Source organism: Crotalus tigris, unplaced genomic scaffold, assembly GCF_016545835.1.
Source record: "Crotalus tigris isolate CLP2741 ecotype Arizona unplaced genomic scaffold, ASM1654583v1 scf7180000023829.5930981, whole genome shotgun sequence".
Taxonomy (NCBI): Eukaryota; Metazoa; Chordata; class Lepidosauria; order Squamata; family Viperidae; genus Crotalus; species Crotalus tigris.
Genome location: NW_024100213.1, coordinates 4,726,312 through 4,745,145, shown reverse-complemented (window position 1 = coordinate 4,745,145; position 18,834 = coordinate 4,726,312). Strand labels below are relative to the sequence as shown.

The following is an 18,834-nucleotide window of genomic DNA, read 5'->3' as shown; positions in this document are numbered from 1 at the left end:
TCAGGGTTGATCTCTTCTAGGACTGACCTGTTTGAACGCCTTGCAGTCCAAGGGACTCGCAGGAGTCTTCTCCAGCACCATAGTTCAAAGGCCTCAATTCTTTGGCGCTCAGCCTTTCTTATGGTCCAACTTTCACAGCCATACATTGCAACTGGGAAAACCATGGCCTGGACTATACGCACTTTTGTTGGCAGGGTGATGTCTCTGCTTTTTAGTATGCTGTCTAGATTTGCCATAGCTTTCCTCCCCAGGAGCAAGCGTCTTTTAATTTCTTGGCTGCAGTCCCCATCTGAGGTGATCTTGGAGCACAGAAAAATAAAATCTGTCACTACCTCCATTTCTTCCCCATCTATTTGCCAGGAATTGAGAGGGCCGGATGCCATGATTTTGGTTTTCTTAATGTTGAGTTTCAAGCCAACTTTTGCACTCTCCTTCTTCACCCGCATCAAGAGGCTCTTTAGTTCCTCTTCACTTTCTGCCATTAGAGTGGTATCATCTGCATATCTTAGGTTGTTGATATTTCTCCCGGCAATCTTAATTCCAACTTTTGATTCATCTAGCCCTGCCTTTCTCATGATGTGCTCTGCATATAAGTTAAATAGGCAGGGCGACAGTATACAGCCTTGCCGGACTCCTTTTCCAATTTTGAACCAATCAGTGGTTCCGTGTTCGGTTCTCACTGTTGCTTCTTGACCCGCATATAGGTTTCTCAAGAGACAAATGAGATGGTCTAGTACTCCCATCTCTTTAAGAACTTGCCACAATTTGTTGTGATCCACACAATCAAAGGCTTTTGCATAGTCAATGAAGCAGAAGTAGATGTTTTTCTGGAACTCCCTAGCTTTCTCCATGATCCAGCGTATGTTGGCAATTTGATCTCTAGTTCCTCTGCCTCTTCGAAATCCTGCCTGTACTTCTGGTAGTTCTCGATCCACATACTGCTGGAGTCTAGCTTGTAGGATTTTAAGCATAACTTTACTAGCATGTGAAATGAGTGCAATGGTGCGATAGTTTGAACATTCTTTGGCATTGCCTTTCTTTGGAATTGGAATGTAAACTGACCTTTTCCAATCCTGTGGCCACTGTTGAGTTTTCCAAATTTGCTGGCAAATTGAGTGTAGCACTTTTACTGCATCGTCTTTTAAGATTTTGAATAGCTCAGCTGGAATACTATCACCTCCACTAGCTTTGTTGTTGCTCAGATTTTCTAAGGCCCATTTCACTTCACATTCTAGGATGTCTGGTTCGAGGTCAGTGACCATCTCGTTGTGGTTATCTGGGATGTTAAGCTCATTCTTGTATAATTCTTCTGTGTAATTTTGCCATCTCTTCTTAATCTCTTCTGCCTCTGTTAGGTCTCTGCCATTTTGGTCCTTTATCATGCCCATCTTTGCATGAAACGTTCCCTTCATATCTCCAATTTTCTTGAAGAGATCTCTGGTCCTCCCTATTCTGTTGTTTTGTTCTATTTCTTTGCACTGTTCATTTAAGAAGGCATTCTTATCTCTTCTAGCTACTCTCTGGAATTCTGCATTCAATTGGGTGTATCTTTCTCTTTCTCCTTTGCCTTTCGCTTCCCTTCTTTCCTCAGCTATTTGCAAAGCTTCCTCAGACAGCCATTTTGCTTTCTTGCATTTCTTTTTCTTTGGGATGGTTTTAGTTGCTACCTCTTGTACAATGTTGCGAACTTCCATCCATAGTTCTTCAGGCACTCTGTCTATCAGATCTAATTCCTTAAATCTATTTGTCACCTCTACTGTATATTCATCAGGAATATGATTTAGTTCATACCTGAGTGGCCTAGTGCTTTTCCCTACTTTTTTCAATTTAAGCCTAAATTTTGCAACGAGAAGCTCATGATCTGAGCCACAGTCAGCTCCTGGTCTTGTTTTTACTGACTGCATAGAGCTTCTCCATCTTTGACTGCAGAGTACATAGTCAATCTGATTTCTGTGTTGACCGTCTGGTGATGTCCATGTGTAGAGCTGTCTCTTGGGTTGTTGGAAAAGAGTGTTTGTTATGACCATCATATTCTCTTGACAAAATTCTATTAGCCTGTGCCCTGCTTCATTTTGTACTCCAAGGCCAAACTTGCCTGTTATTCCGGTTATCTTTTGGCTTCCTACCTTAGCATTCCAATCCCCCATGATGATAAGGACATCATTTTTTGGTGTTGATTCTATAAGGTGCTGTAGGGCTTCATAGAACCGGTCAATTTCATCCTCTTCAACACCAGTGGTTGGGGCATAGATTTGGACTATTGTGATATTGAATGGTTTGCCTTGGATTCGAATTGAGATCATTCTGTCATTTTGGGGATTGTATCCCAGTATTGCTTTTCCTATTCTTTTATTGACTATGAAGGCTACTCCATTTCTTCTGAGGGATTCTTGCCCACAGTAGTATACCTGATGGTCATCTGAGTTAAATTCACCCATTCCTGTCCATTTTAGTTCGCTGATTCCTAAGATGTCGATGTTCAGTCTTGTCATCTCTTTTTTGACTACGTCTAGCTTGCCTTGATTCATGGATCTTACATTCCAGGTTCCTATGGAGAAAAAGATCTTTACAGCATCGGACTTTCCTTTCACCACCAGATATATCCACAGCTGAGCGTCCTTTCGGCTTTGGCCCAGTCGCTTCATTCTTTCTGGCGCTACTAGTACTAGCCCTCTGCTCTTCCCCAGTAGCATATTGGACATCTTCCGACCTGAGGGACTCATCTTCCAGCGTCATATCTTTTTGCCTTTTAGTACTGTCCATGCGGTTTTCATGGCAAAGATACTGGAATGGTTTGCCATTTCCTTCTCCAGTGGATCACATTTTATCAGAACTCTCTGCTATAACCTGTCCGTCTTGGGTGGCCCTGCACGGCATAGCTTATAGCTTCATTGAGTTACACAAGCCCCTTCGCCATGACAAGGCAGTAATCCATAAAGGGGATTCCTTATGATACAGAGTCCCAAAGGGCATTTAGTCACCATTTTTGCATACTCTTGAGAATATTCAACAGGTGTTTATTGCAATTTCCAAAATTTGTCACTATAGAATAAAATAAAATTGAAATGCAAGTCTTTGTGAGATGATTTTCACTCTCTTATGTTTTAAGAATAAAAATCATACACTCTCAGAGTTATTTCTCATGCCCGACTTCTTTGGTTTTGTTTTGAGCTCCAACTATTGCAACATATGGTTTCAATATTCTACACCCAATATTCTAGAAGTATGTATTTTTCTAGTTGCAAAATTATCAAATGAAAGTGAAGCCAACAGAAATGATAGAACTGGAGACTTAATTGATGGTAATCCCATGATTTACAAATATGTAAGTCTAAGTACCAATCTCCAAAGCCCATGCCTATATTATATTTTACTATGTTTATTTCAATTGTTTCCTTCACTTATACCATCATTGCATATTAGACTCTCTCTAGATTGAAGAAAGGATATCCTGTGTGATAAATGAGGTCATGATTGCATGTTCAATTCACAATATTGGAAATGGCAGAGGGAATAGCAAACACCCACCTCTTCCCTTTGTGCATTTTGCGCCTTTCCTCTCAATCCTGCTCAGTTTTATTTTAATTGAATTTTTAAATATAAGATCTTTGTTTATTGTTTTAATTGTTTTATTTGGCATTTTATTCAATGTCTGTAAGCCAGCTAGAGTTGTCTTTATGAAATGGTAGCATACAAGTTTGAGAAATAAATAAATATCCCCTCGTACGTTAATATGGAATCAATGGGAATATTAACGTAACAATATTGTACAATAAAACTTTAATAAGAATTTCATTTGTTAAAGAACCAGTTTTTTTAAATATGAACTTTACCTTACTTATACCTGAAACAGGGGCATCTGCATCCAAACAGAAAGGTTTTATGGGATGTATTCGTTCTCTTCATGTAAATGGACAGAAACTTGACCTTGAAGAGCGAGCCAAAGTGACTCCTGGCGTCAAACCAGGATGCTCAGGTCATTGCAGCAGTTATGGTAATCTTTGCCAGAATGGAGGGAAATGTGTGGAAAAGCCCAGTGGCTACTTGTGTGACTGCACCAATTCACCGTATGAAGGACCATTCTGCAGAGAAGGTAAGATGGCCGAATGGATTCTTACATATATTTTTTTTTGCTCATCCAGCACACCTTGACCAACCTGTGTTATACAAAATGCAAAATATCACTTTCTAATTTATATTATCTAGATCAATGGTTCTCAACCTATGGTTTGCGGACCCCTGGCAGGTCAAGATGTCATCACAGGTGTCCACAAATGCTTGAAGAAAGGTTATTATTTGAATCTTGAATTAATACTTGGGGATCCATAAAAATTATGATGAAGAGAAAGTTGAGAACCACTGATCTAAATTCTCGGCAAAATTGCATAATTTAATAAAACATTTGGGTGAGGAGGAGTGCCAGCTTTTTTCTCTATTTCCCCATTTTCATTAGGAATTTGGGGATTCTGTTTTATTTTTCATCTGGCAGATTGGCTGGCTGACTGGGTTGTTGAGGTATTCAAAAGTGTAGCTCTGTGCCAGAAGATGTTGAGGTTGCAACCATCAGTTGAAGCAATTATAGGGTCTCACGCCAGTAAGGACACCAGATCAACAATTTTCTTCCCATTGCCAATTTGGTGCCTGACTGGTCTTATACTGCTTTTCATGTACAGAGGAAACTTTTTCAGTATCAATGATGCAAATGTTCAGTTTGGTGTCAGATCGAGGGCTTCTTTAACTAATGTATCATTGGTGCACTCTCTCACTATCTTTGTTCAAAAATCCACTAGATTCTACCCAGAGGTCCCATAACAACAATGTATCTGATTTCAGAGATGCACATGTGGAGATTAGTAATCTAGATATACAGAAATAATTTGAAACCTGGAATGAAGTAATGTCTTCCAGAATATGAAGCTATCTTAATTGTTGAGACTTTTCTCATTTGAAAAACTTAAAGAACAAACAAGCAAAAAAAAAGTAGTGGAAGAATCCCTTGATGATTTATATTTTTACATGTCCTGTGGAGCTGACTTTTCGTGACTTGGGAATTAATTATTTTTGGAGAACTTATTGTTGTAATTATATGTTCATGCACTAAAATTATCATCTGAGGGAAAAATGGAACATGGTGTTCATAAAATGAAGATAATGTTTGTTTGTCAGAACTTTATAGATATTACTTTCTTATAGAGTACGAGAAAAGAACTTGGGCTTTAGATGGCATTTTAGGTGGGAGGAAAAACCCTAATGATTCTCCATAAACGATCCTCTCTTTTTTTAAAAGATTATAGCCAAGATCTATTTGAGCATTTCAGTTCTAATTGTTACTGCCTCTTGCAAACTGGCAATGCCCCATTAACAACAGTGACCCTTGGCTACTTAAAATGGTTGGAAGAACATCATATAAAGTGCACAAGTCCTGTTTAAAAAATGGGCAAAGTGAATAATACAGTGCCCTCCATTCAAATAAATGGGCTTAACTGGGTTTCATATTTTCAAAAATAAGGAATGATTTTTCTACTTTACACTGACAGCTTAGTCCAAACTAAAACATTACATTATGTTTAGTGACAAACTAAACATTACAGCATGAAATGGAGTTTGATTTGAAAGGACTTTTCTCTGACCAGATAGACTTCAATTATCCTTCCTTTCTCAATTTTCCCCAGACTTGCTTTGCTTTTGGGGAGAACAAATTATCTTACTAGGTGAAGAGGTCTGAAGATTTCAAGAGCTAGCACATTTTTGTGACCTTCTAAAGTCAATTTTAGTGGGTGTAGTTTTCTTTTCTTTTTCTAACCAACATGTCTTATTTCCTTTTTTTTTCTTTCCTAAAATAAGTCACATTGACAAATATTTTGACTTTTTATAGTGATTGTCACTGAGAAACCAAGAAATTAGGATGAATTAGAATTGGATCTTCTGAAAAGCAAACAGCATGCCAAGATCCATGATATTATTTTCTTGACTGTTGTCAATGATTATTTTATACAACTTTTAAGTATTTGAAAATGTTGCTGCTACTTCTCAGTATTCCAAACAATGAAACCCCCCTAGGCAATGTATTCAGAAGCCTTCACTGAAAACCTGCTGGGAGTTTGCCCTCATCTGTGGGCTCACCTCTCAACTTTGTACTGACTCACTTCTTTCAGTGAATCCAGAATCCATCCTCCTCCACATGTTTCAGCCCCCTGCCTTTCTGTACAGCCAATTGGACAGCATCAGGGAAATATTGCTATTATACTGCATGTTCAGTATAATGCTTCAGGCTGGCAAAAGATTATCTGGTTCAATATCATACTTCCTCTGAGAAAGAATATACAGGCAATCCTCAACTTACAACAGTTAATTTAGTGACCATTTGAAGTGACAATGGCACTGAAAAAAGTGACTTACGAGCATTTTTCATACTTATGACTATTGCAGCATGCCCATGGTCATGTGATCAAAATTCAGACACTTGGCAATTGACCTATATTTATAATGGTTGCAGTGTCGCAGGTTCATGTGGCCATCTTTTGCGACCTTCTGACAAGCAAAGTCAGTGGGGGAGCCACATTCACTTAACAACTGCAGTGATTCACTTAACAACTGTGGCAAGAAAGGTCGTAAAATGGGGCAAAATTCACTTAACAAATGTCTCACTTAGCAACAGAAAAGTTGGGCTCAATTGTGGTTGTAAGTCGAAGACTGCCTGTATTTAGATTGATGGATTTTGCATCCAGATTGCAAATAAGGGGAATAAAGACTCATCTATGGAAAGATTTGGACATTCTTGGTTTGATATGAAATTTATACTTTCCAACTGTAGAAGGTAAAACTGTAAAACACAAAGCACACACAAATGCATCTGTTTTGTTGATACTAAAAATGCAATTTCTACAGCTCCAATAGTTTTCAATCTACTATACTGAATCTGATTTGTGTATTTTCTTTATATTTTTAGAAGTCTCTGCAGTGTTTGAAGCAAACACTTCTATTACCTACACATTTCAGGAACCTTATCCTGTAACTAAAAATACAAATTCTACATCTTCGGCCATTTATGCGGGTACATCCATACCCAAGGAAAAGGTCGCTTTTACTTTCCTGACAACAAATGCTCCAAGCCTTCTGTTTTACCTCAATGCTTCTTCTCATGAGTATCTGGCTGTTATTTTGTCCAAGAATGGTAAGTGTGAGTGCAAAGCTTAACAATTCCATGACAATATAACTTCACAGGACCTACTGTGAAAACAAAATTGAAGCAAAGCTTTGGAACCTGGTTGCATAAATACCATCATATTATGAATTTTAATTACCTGACTAATCAGATTTTCTACTCTTGAACTTCCATTCAGAACCATAAAAATATGTCCTTTCCTAAAGAGCCATATTGCTGAAGGTGAACAGTGCTGTGATTCACAGTTGCTGACAATGCATAATACTATTTGCATTTGGCAGAAATCCATTTGCTTCACATAATTTTTATGAGAATGAAAAATGCTCATCTTGTGAAATTATATCTCCAGGTAAGTATACCTAAGTGTGTTTCATGGAAACATTGACCCACTGATTCTTTGACACATTATATTTCTATGTTTCTACTTTTCAAATTTATCTGATATTAATTTTGTCTCAGTTACTTCATTCTTCATCTGTTTCATTTTCTTTTTGCTTTCTGTTCTGTTTTATCTTGCTTAGTGATGGTTTGGGAGTGTTCTTTTATTTCTGTAATGATAAAAAAAAAACCTGCTCTGGAGAAAGTCTACATGATCATGTTATTAACACTAAACTGAAAGGTTACAGTGATTTTCTGATGTTTTACATGAGAGACAGAAAGCACATGTTTGAATTTTGAGAAATTTTTGCAATAGTGTTGTACCTTTATATATGCAAAGATACAAAACAATTCAACCTCAGTTTTTATTGCAACCCCCAACATTTTAATGTAGTTTTCTGTTGTTCCTTCCCATGTAATATACATACACATTTTTGAAAACTTCTTGTATATAAAGATATATAAAAATCCTAATCTCCATCCTCATGAAAATATTTCATTTCCCATTTTTGCAGATAACAAGTTATCCAACTATTAATCTTAAATTTTCAATATTGGTTGCGTCTCAGTGCAAAGAACAGTGGGAAACTAATAAGCTTTCTTTCTAACCTTTATAATGAGTTTGGAGAAATCCCATTCATTGCATTGCCTTGGTTCAGAGATGGTGGCGGGCAGAATCATGACAGCTATTTGCAGTGTTAAACACAAATAATATGTATATTATCTAGTCTATCAAGTCTGTAAAACCTGAATCAAAAGAAGCTCCCTGCAGCGCAAAAGAGGATTCAAACTCCTAGTAAGTTTCACCAGTGCAGAGAAGGCTGCTCCATTTCATTACTTTCTTTGCAGTTCTTCAGTATCTCAGAAGACTCAAATATTTTTCTCTAACAAAACCTGAAACAGATTTTTGAATAGGCCCAGAATACTTTTCCTCAGTGGTAGAACTACAGTATATAAATTGGACACTGACATTTTAATTCAAGGCATGCCTAGTGGAATTAAGCCCCCTTGCATTTATTATGCATTAATTCTAGTAAGTGTCTAGATAAGTCTGGTCCTAGAAATTTACAGTTACATCACTAATAATAACTTATTTTGTTCACTTACATTCCCTGATTGTTCCTGGAAGTTCAAATTAATTCATTCATTTATGTGGCCAGTGCTTAGTTTTATCCTCACTGACCTTCACTTATTTCCTGAAATACGCTTTCCAATAATTCTTAGATCAGAAAAAAAAAAGATATTTCAAATGAGTGATGTGGGAGTACTGAATGAAAGGTTTAGCTATCTGTCCCTCGATTTAACATGACAGACTTTGACTTGAAGATCATAGCATTTCAGCTGCTATTGTTATTAAGCTGCTCATCAGATTCCTTCTAAATTGTTCTGGACCTCCTCTTTTTATATTTCCTGAAATGATATGAAATGAAATGTATTAAGATTACAGATTATATAGGACATCTAAACCTCAGCGACACTTTGAACTCAAAACTTGACTTAAATTTTATCAAAAGATTTTTTTCTATATGCAATAAAGCTAATAATATAGATTCTTACTAAACCACTGTATAAGACCATTATATCAATCAAAAGTCCTATGTTATCTAAATCTTGATGCCCTTTATGAAACCAGCTTGTGCAGGATGAATGATTGCTGGTAATATTTTCTTGCCAGTTCTGTAATCTTCTTGCCAAAGTAGCTGTTACAATTTTCACTTCAAAATTTATTAGAGATATTAGGCAATAATTTGTTCACTGGATAGGATTCTTACCAGCTTTCAAAATTACACTGAAATGAGTTACGTATTAAAAAGCTGAAAGAGTTTTCTTTTCTTTTCTGTAATAACTCCAGAAGCCACTTTCTCCTCCAATTCTTTACCATTATATGGCTATTCTCTTGTCTGGAACCCTTTATTTTATTATAATAATACTATAGATTTTCTGTAATATTCTGGGTGCAGCCCAACATACCTGGTGGTACATCCAAAGTTTCTGGAAGATGTATTGTGCTGAAAAAGCATTTATCTGATTATTAACTATATCTACCTAGGAGGGATGTAAATTATAGAATTAAAAAAAGTCATTGCAATTCAGGTAATTTATACCCCTAGCTCCAAACTGTTATTAAATGTTCTACTCTTTTACAAATGTTTTCAACAACAATCCAATAATTTCCTAGGTTTTTCTCCTTATTCATAACAAATTTGTTTGACTTGATTTAAAAAAAATGCTTTGTCTTTATATATTTAATTTTAAATATAATTATAAAGCATACAGTTAGTCCAATTTCAACCTGTAATACATCTCAAAGCATGATATACTTCCTGAGTGTGTTATGGTATGTCCATTCAGTATTTAATTAATTTCTAATTCATGTTTCCTACATTGTGATTCATTTATTTTCTGCCATATTACATAGGATAAAATGCTTTAAATATATCCCAAATACTCCCCAAATTAGTTAAATCTCTATTTATCATGTTTGAGATCTATTAAATTTTTGTATTGTTACCCCATACTTTTTTGTCCATTGCCTTCTGGTATTTGTAAATTAGACTTATTTGTAACTCAGTTTGGTTGTACACTAATAGAATTAAAGCATATAAAAACCACATGTATCATGGGAAATTATAGGCTGGGAAAATAACTAAAAGAAGTCAGTTTTAACTTGATGGAATCAGGTTTTTTTTTAAGTAATAAACATATATTATTACAAATGAGAATTATGTTGTAGTGCAAAAACAGGTTCAGTGAATTTATATACAGGTAGTTCTTGACTTACAACCATAATGGAGCCTTCCCATCATAGTCATAAGTTGTGACAGTCATAAAAAATTATGACTCTTTAATGGCCAATGGTTTGCTATGGGCAATACTGTTATAAAATGAGGTCATGCCATTGTGGGATATTGTAAATAGCTGTAAATGTGGCCCGGCTGCCTAAAAGATCTTTCAGCAAGGAAATAGTAAGAAACCACTAACTAGAATATTTTTATCTAAAGTGAATGGCATTAGTATGGGTGCATGATCAGAAATTAAAATCTAACCAGTATTGCACATATCAACTGAATTAAGCATCAGATATGATTTTAAAAATAATGCAGCCTTGAGCATGTCCCAGAAAGGAAAGCACACTTTTGCTGTTGGAGTTAAGCACTTTCCATATGTCCATTAAATTACATTTCTGGATGTATCTGTAAAGAACAGTGCAACTTTGGTCTGTTTTCTTTTCAGAAATCTTAATTATTGTCTAATAATAGATCCAAAACTAAGTTAAAGACAATTGGCAATAATTATCTAATTTGTCACCCAACGTGATTAGCAAAACCATTAAAATATTAGGTGTGTCTGTGGTTGAACCATAAAAATGTATCTATTCCCTCCAGTAATTTCTACATTTGGCACTATAATATACAGTGACCTTCAAAATTTAAAATTTCTTGTTCAAATATTAAAAATAAAATAAAATATGTCACTAAAACCTCCTCTCCTTTGGCAAAGTTAAAATTTTTACTTAAAGATAGTCCTGGACTTATAACCGTATCAGTCTGACCATCCAACACTAGGCATCTGGGCCACATTTACAATTATTTATAACATCCCGCCATCACATGGCCACATTTTATGACAATTTTGTCCATAGCAAACCATTGATCATAAAAAAGTCACAAACTTTTATGGCTTATGACAACTTATGACCATGATGGAAAGGCTCCATTATGGTTGTAAGTTGAGAAATACATGCATATAAATTCACTGAGTCCATTTTTGCACTAGAACATATTTCTCATTTGTAATAATATCTATTGCTTAAAAAAAACACTGACTCCATCATGTTAAAACTGACTTCTTTTAATTATTTTCCCAACCTATAATGTCCCATGACATACATGTGGTTTTCATGTGCTTTAAATTTATTAGTGTAGCAACCAAACTGAATTACAAATACCTGTAAGTCTAATGTACAAATACCAAAACATCAAAGCATCATGAAATAGTATTCATTTATTATTGCTGCAATAACAATCAAAACCCACTCATCTTATCATTATGTAACTTAGAAAAATATGTAATAAAAAGCAATAATTAAAAAATGATGAGGAATCAGAACAATAAAAATGTTACATACGAACTTCATAATAAAGCTTCAAATGTCTAACAATTAATTAAAAAGTGAAAATATTTGAAAATAAAATTAGAGCATACTAAGAAAAAAAACCCCACTCCTCTCTCTCCCTCTGAATTTCCACTAGATAAGGAAAATTAAACAACCAAATGAAGACAAAAACACAATTCTGTATTACCGAAAGACACACTGAGCCTCCAAATGAATAATGTCTGAGCAGACTTGGAATTTCTGCATCTATAATTTCTCTATAGCCTTCTGTGGTTTGAAATAATTAATAGATTTTTTCAAGCTAATAAAATTTCTTCATATCAATTTCAAACAATAAATCAATTTTTTCAGGATTCTGTTTGGCCATAAGATGAGTTTTGCAGAAATCTCTCCGCTTCTGTATCACTCTGAAAGGTAGATCAAAAAATGACATAAGCTTTTTTCCCTCTTGTTCCAAATTTGTTACTATTCCAGTAGTTTGTTATATTTTGTCTTGATCAGACCTCCCCAAAAACTCAATGAGAAAATGATCCATAGAGCGAGGTGGCACTCAATAAACCTCCTCTGAAGTTGCAGCACAAATAATCCTAGAAATATTTCAGTAGCTTCTATTAAACTCTCTTTAGTCTGAAAAATTAAAGAATGGATGTAAACAGCTTTTTGTCCTGCTCTTTTGGCCTTGGATAAAATCTCAGCCTTCTTGCCTAGAGACCAGCTCTTTAATTATTTTTATGTCTCAAGTAGTTAAAGCTGCAATTAATTTCTCATTTGCTTCCAATTTAACTTCTTGGTCTTTTAACTGCTTCTTGAACTTGCTTATCTCCTCTCAGCCTTCTCAGCAAATTCTGCAAATTGCCAGTATGGTGAATTGTTAACAGATAATCATTACAAAAGTGTTTATTTTGTGAACATCCGTTACAATTTTTGATGTAAACAGGGCTATCTGTGTATTTCATGCCAAATGTTGAGGGACCCACTAGAGTTCCCATCTTTAATTTAATTTAATCTCTTGCTTGAAGCTTTACATCCTAACTCTGTAACAACCTGTCCAGAAACTAAGACTGGGGATGGGGAGTTTATGCAAGTTTATGTTGTAACAAGAGAAAGGGGAGGCTGCTTCCTAATTTTACAAGTCATTATAGATAGTCCTCACTTACCAACTGCTTATTCAGTAATGGTTTGAAATGAAAACAATGCTGAATAAGGAAACTTGTGACAGATTCTTGAAGTTGTAGTCATTGTAGCCATTAAATTTTGTAAGCTGCTCAAAGTCTCCTATGAATGAGTTGAGCACCTATATACTGTATACTGTATATTTATTTGATGAATAAATAAATCCCCTCAGGCACATTATCACAATTCAGGCAGCTGCTGCACATTTATAATAGCAGCAGTATCCTGAAGTCATTTATGACCTTCACAGCTGGCTTTCACCAAACAAAGTTAGTGGGGAAGCTGGCAGGAAGTCGGAAGTCATGGTCATATGATGATGCACTTAATGACTGTGGGTGATTCACTTAAGGACCACCCCTGGAACTAACAAACTGAAATTGTAAGTCAGGTTCAGTCATGTGATATTTCACTTTAGGATCTCGTAGCTTCGTGATGGAGTGTATGGTTCCAATTGTGGTTGGTAAATGGAGACTACATGTATTGTCATCCCAAAATAATAAGAAGCACCCTTTTATAAATTTGCACCACCTATCCTTCTTTGCTGTCAGTTTGTCCATATAGCACACAATCTCCAGTAAAAATAATAACAAAAGATATCACCTACATGTTCATGTGATTTTCCAAAAATTGCCATGTGGAGTTAAAACACAGTACCATCAAATAGCCGTATATTATTGTGTGCATTTTTCCTCAATATACCAATCTTTTAAAGCAGTGTTATCTAATTTGGTTTTTTGGTTTTTTGGTTTTTTAATGGAGACTTATCTATAAAATGAACAAATACAATTTTGAGCTGCCAACTGCCTGGCAGGTTCCAAAAATTCAGAATTGTGTAGATTTTGTCATAAAGCTGCATTCTACATCATTGTTCAGGAAGTCTTAATAGAGTAAGTTTGATTGAAAATGAAAAGTGAAGAAATTCCACCCACTCCCAATAAACACTCTTCGTTTGTTTGACGATCCTTTCACATGAAAGTAATACTGTTTTCTGTTCCAATAATGCAGATGTAGAGTGTACTCTATGCAGTGTAGAGGGACTGAAAGGGTAATAGGGAATAAGAATAATACGGTGCAGATACGATAGCCATTTATTTTGCTCTCTGGTGGAATACTACATAAGTACATATTGAAGAAGTTGAGTCAGGTGAGTTCCTTAGCCTCTAGCACTATAAGCAGAAATCTGAAATTTATTTGGTCAATGACCAGCAACATAAGATAATAAAAAGACAGATAAGTGACAGCAATTACAATCAGAATCCAACCAGGAGAAGGGGGTGCAATTATATACTGACAACTATAAAATAAATCAAATATTGTATACTCTAAGCACTCCTATTACAATAATACCATGTTTATTTATCTAACAATAATAAAACTAATCTAATAAAACCATACATTAAAATATATATCCTCTAAACAGTATTAGAACATAACTAAGCAAAATATTGATAAAAAAGTAAGGACCTTTAGTTCTGTAACCAGTTTTTGCTACTGCACAAAGTGATGGCTAGATTCAAATCCTGAAGAAGATGGGTCACATAGAAATTATCTGATCTCACTAGAAATCACTCTAATAGAGGGGAAATGTATGTTAATAGGATATTCCTATAGAACTTGCAGCACAATAAGACACGTGAGATGTCTTCAGCTTCCCCATTGCCACATGTACACATTCGCTCAGCTATTGGGATTTTATCATATCTGCCCTGAAGGAGTGCTGAGGGGATAAGCAGAAATCTAGCTATGAGATAATAGTTCTTCCCATTGCCCTAGTGTCACTTCCCCTTGCATGATATGGCCAATATTGGTCCTTTATTCTTCTGAAGTTGGCTTTGGTTTGTATCAGCTCTGTTGGTAACTGCTGCTAATGAGAGCTTCCTATTTAATCACCATTTGAGACCAACTCCAGCGCCTGGCTTCCTATCTGGCTAGAGAGGAACACTTATTAATTTGCAAGTTTGTCATTCTGTAAGTAGATCATGTGCATGTGTAAACCTATGCTCAATCATAATAAAGTCCATTCTGCTTAGTGAAGCTTCCTGGCCACATTTGAGATAAATTGGGATGGGAGTATATTAGTGTAGAAGGGAAGTGATGAGAAAGGAAACTCATGGTTAAGCATAGTTAAGTCTTACGCTGGCATTGGCTCTTAGCATTAAGGACTGAAAAATCATTATGAATGAACTGTATTTATTATTATCAACAGCATGGACAAATTGCTTAGGATATTTAGGTGGTGCTTCTAATGCTGACAATGGTGAAAGATTAAGTGTGAAGTTGTGAAAAATGGGCAAATTGAGAGCTCCCAAAATGCACACTATACATTTTGAGCTTTTTTAATCTTAATAGTTAGCATTTTGAATCCCTGAGTATGCAAGATGAATGTCAAGAGGCCACCTCTTAGCAAAAACCTCTGCATAGTAGACATTTTAGAAGTCATGGAGTATCAAGCTGAATTGATAGAAACTTTTTTCCTACTTATGGCACTGCAGGTTAGTGTGAAGGGCCAGGAGATATGCAGAAGATTCAAACTCAGCAGCCAAGAGACAGTAATTGGATTAAAGGAAGAGAGGAAAAAAAGCAATTCAAGCAGTTTGCAGGTAATCTGCACACTGCATTCTGGTAGCCCCATATGTCCACGTAGGCTGTTTGGGATAAAACCCATTTAACAACTATAGGCAGCAGAGGACAGTTGGAAAATGTCTCCCATCTTATTAACAATAGGTAGCAGAGGGCAATTGGAATAAGTCTCCCTCCCACTTTTTATATATGCATCCCAAGCAATATATTGGATATGACAGGCCTTTTGTCTTCATGATACTATCATTTCTCAAGAGGCCTGCTTTGCCCTGTTGTCTGCGCACCTTGTTGAAAGCTTTATAAAGAACACATCTCTAGGGTGATTTGCTTTGTGAAACTCTCAATGTATTACTTTAAAGGAATGCTGAAAGGGGAGGAAAGCATGCAGGTTTTTAGTCATCCTGATCATAGTCTTAACATAAATAATTGAAGCAAGCAATCTTAGTTATTATGCATCAACTGACACTCTGAATCCCCCCATCACATTTGGCAGGGCAGTCCTGTAAACATTTGGCAAAATAATTTGGGTAGCATATACATTTAATAATTTATTCTTCTTCTTCAGATTTAAATTATTAAATGCAATCTTCCCTTAAATAATAGTTGCTGTTCTGTGATTGTACAGATTACTATGAACAAAATGGGTGGAGTATAATCCAGCATAAACCAGTTTGGTGTAGTCGTTAAATCATCAGGCTGGAAACTGGAAGACTGTGAGTTCTAGTTCTGTTTCAGGCACAAAACCACCAGGGTGAAATGGAGCCAGTTATTCTATCTCAGCCCTTGAAACCAGGCAATGGTAAACCTTTTGAAAAACATTGCCAAGAAAACTGCAGGGGCTATTCCAGGCAATCTCCAAGAACTGGACACAATTGAACAGAAGAAGAAGAAAAAATCTTTATAATGAGAAACACTTTTGTACAAAAAAGATCAAGGGGTAAAAAAGTGGGGGGAGGTGAACAGTAGTTCATAAATAGTATAAATTATAGAGGGTTTGGTTAAAGACCTTTCCAGGTCCACATTTACTTTCTAAACCAGGGGTGTCAAACTGCCGGCCCACGGGTCAGTTGCATCATGCAGAGGCCACGCCCACCCCAGCTCCGGCAATGTGAAAAAAGTTGTGATACATCAGGACATGTCACATGACGTGGCGAGTTTGACATCTGTGTTCTAAACCCATCCGCATTTATAGTTTGCTTTAGGTTAGCAGCCCCCCAACCTTTTGGGGACCAGTTCCATGGTGGGCAGCTTTTCCATGGACCATAGGCAATGTGATTTTGTGCATTGCCTGGATCCTGCATGTGCAGAGATGGGGCTTCACTACCACCTCCAGAGAAAGCACTGAGAAGCTCTCTTTCAGCATTTCTCCTGATCCAACAATTAGTTGACTCAGCTTCCAAAGGTTCAGTACATTTGAGACAATTTCCATTCTTCCCCATTCCTATGTTTCTACATTTGCTTAGGTGGTTTTCATTAAGAGGTGTTGTTTACCGCAGTTGGTGGTGGGAGAGTTCTGCTTGCCTATCTTGATTTGGAAGGAAACATAACCCTCCTCTCCAGTATAGTTAGTTTTACTCCAAGCATTACGTTGAGTAAGAATGACATCTGGATGAAACAACAGCTTCAGTTACCCAAGTGTCAGCCTTCATTAAGATTTTAATCTTGCCAGGGCTACTTCTCCTTTCTCAATGTGATATCACTAGCATTGAAGATTCTTAAAGTTGGTGCTATTTTTTCTGTGATTTCCAAAGGACAGTACTGCAATAACATCAGGCTTATTCAAGTTACAATTTTTTATTAGTTTATCAAAATATCAAAATACAGAAATACAAAGAAAAATAAGAATAATGGGGGAAAGGGGTAGGAAAAGGGAAAGAGAAAATGTGTAGGATAAAAGAAAAAGAAAAGCATTCACTTCCTGCTCTTTTTGGTGCAGTAGAATAAGATAATAACATACAACCTCTGCTTTTTACTTTTATATAATAACACTAGCCATTCCTATAACAACAAAACTATTTAATCAGCAAAACCCAAAATCAAAGTTTCATTTTTTTCCATCTCAAGCACAAATTCCAGGTTTGTTTCCAAATAGAAACAAAATTAATTGAATTCTTTTCTTTAATCAAAAAAGTCAGTTTAGCCATTTCTACTAACCCCATCAAAGTATCCTTCTATTTTTGCGCAAAGCATATTTGTTCTGCTGTCAGCATATCTAGCATCAAAGTTCTATTTTTTCCCCCAAATTCTCTGTCCATTAAGCCCAGCAACAACATCTAGCTTACTGAATACAGTTATTTTGATTTGGGAGCCCTTAAAAAAAATATTTCCTAGTGTCACAATGCCAAAGCCTGGTGGAATGTTCAGAATAGTACCCAAATCCTTAGAAAATGTAGGTTTCCAGAACTTCCACATCCTACAGTTTCTGGGGTTTCTAGCCCTGCAACATTTGTTTTTAATCAATTAGAAACTTAAACATTGATCTTTCTATTTTGCTATAGCCAGTGAGAAATAGAAGTGGGAAAATGAAACAGGCACCAAACTGGACTAATTCAAAGCCAATTTGAATTAAACATGGATTCCAGAGTGGCCCATTTCATTGGTGGGATTCAGCTGCCTTGCACCAGTTTGGAAGAACCGGTAGCTATTTTTTTGTTTCTCAGGCCCAGAATGGACTTCCGGAAGCGGCATCCACACAGAGAACCAGTTGTTCACATATTTGAATCCCACCACTGGCCCATTTGTATTATAGGAAAACTTAATAGCACAGTTTTGCCTTCCATAATTCCTCTACTGCAGACATGTCAAACTTGCGACGTCACATGATGTCATGCAACGTATCGGGAGAGTTTTGCCATTGCCGGCAATGGGGTGGGCGCAGCTTCCACATGACACGTCCGGCCCACGGGCCAGCAGTTTGATACCCCTGCTTAAAGCAAACTCTCATCAGGGGTGTCCAAAGAAGGGCCTGCTAATTAAAGAACACTATTCCCACTATTCTCTTCCATAAAAGAGATAGTTTATTTGAAAAAAGAACAAATGGTAGAGTCACTGCACTAGACTTTAACATCAGGTGTCAGACGTATTCCAGAAATATAATTTACACTGAGTGGCACTGATAATAACTGGCCACTTCCAGAAGGAGATGAATTGGTGTTAATGATCCAAAGTTCTTCTTTCTGTGTTCCTATTATCAATAAATCACTGCAAAAGGCTCTCCATGCAAATGTTAAACAACACATATGGAATACACCATGTTACTAATTGCCTCACTAATGTGATCATTCCTTCTTCACTCAACACCTCTAATTATTTTCTCCTCTTTAGCAATCACTCATGCATGTGTGATGATACAATGAGAAAGTGTGGTCACCCTTTTAATAAGCTACTAAATAAAACACTTGACTGTTGTGTAGTTAGGCTG

General features: G+C 36.3%; 1 protein-coding gene across 4 annotated transcripts in view; it reads left to right on the top strand.

Moving 5' to 3' along the window:
- Positions 1–18,834, top strand: part of CNTNAP5 (contactin associated protein family member 5) — a 382,046-nt gene that overhangs the window by 322,674 nt on the left and 40,538 nt on the right. For all 4 annotated transcript variants that reach the window (XR_005554022.1, XM_039321794.1, XM_039321793.1 and 1 more), the window contains 2 exons: positions 3,854–4,093; positions 6,950–7,174. Coding sequence is in view for 3 of the 4 variants with exons in the window: in XM_039321794.1 (XP_039177728.1) it covers positions 3,854–4,093; positions 6,950–7,174 (465 nt within the window). In the remaining variant the exon portion in view is untranslated. The remainder of the gene's footprint in view (positions 1–3,853; positions 4,094–6,949; positions 7,175–18,834) is intronic.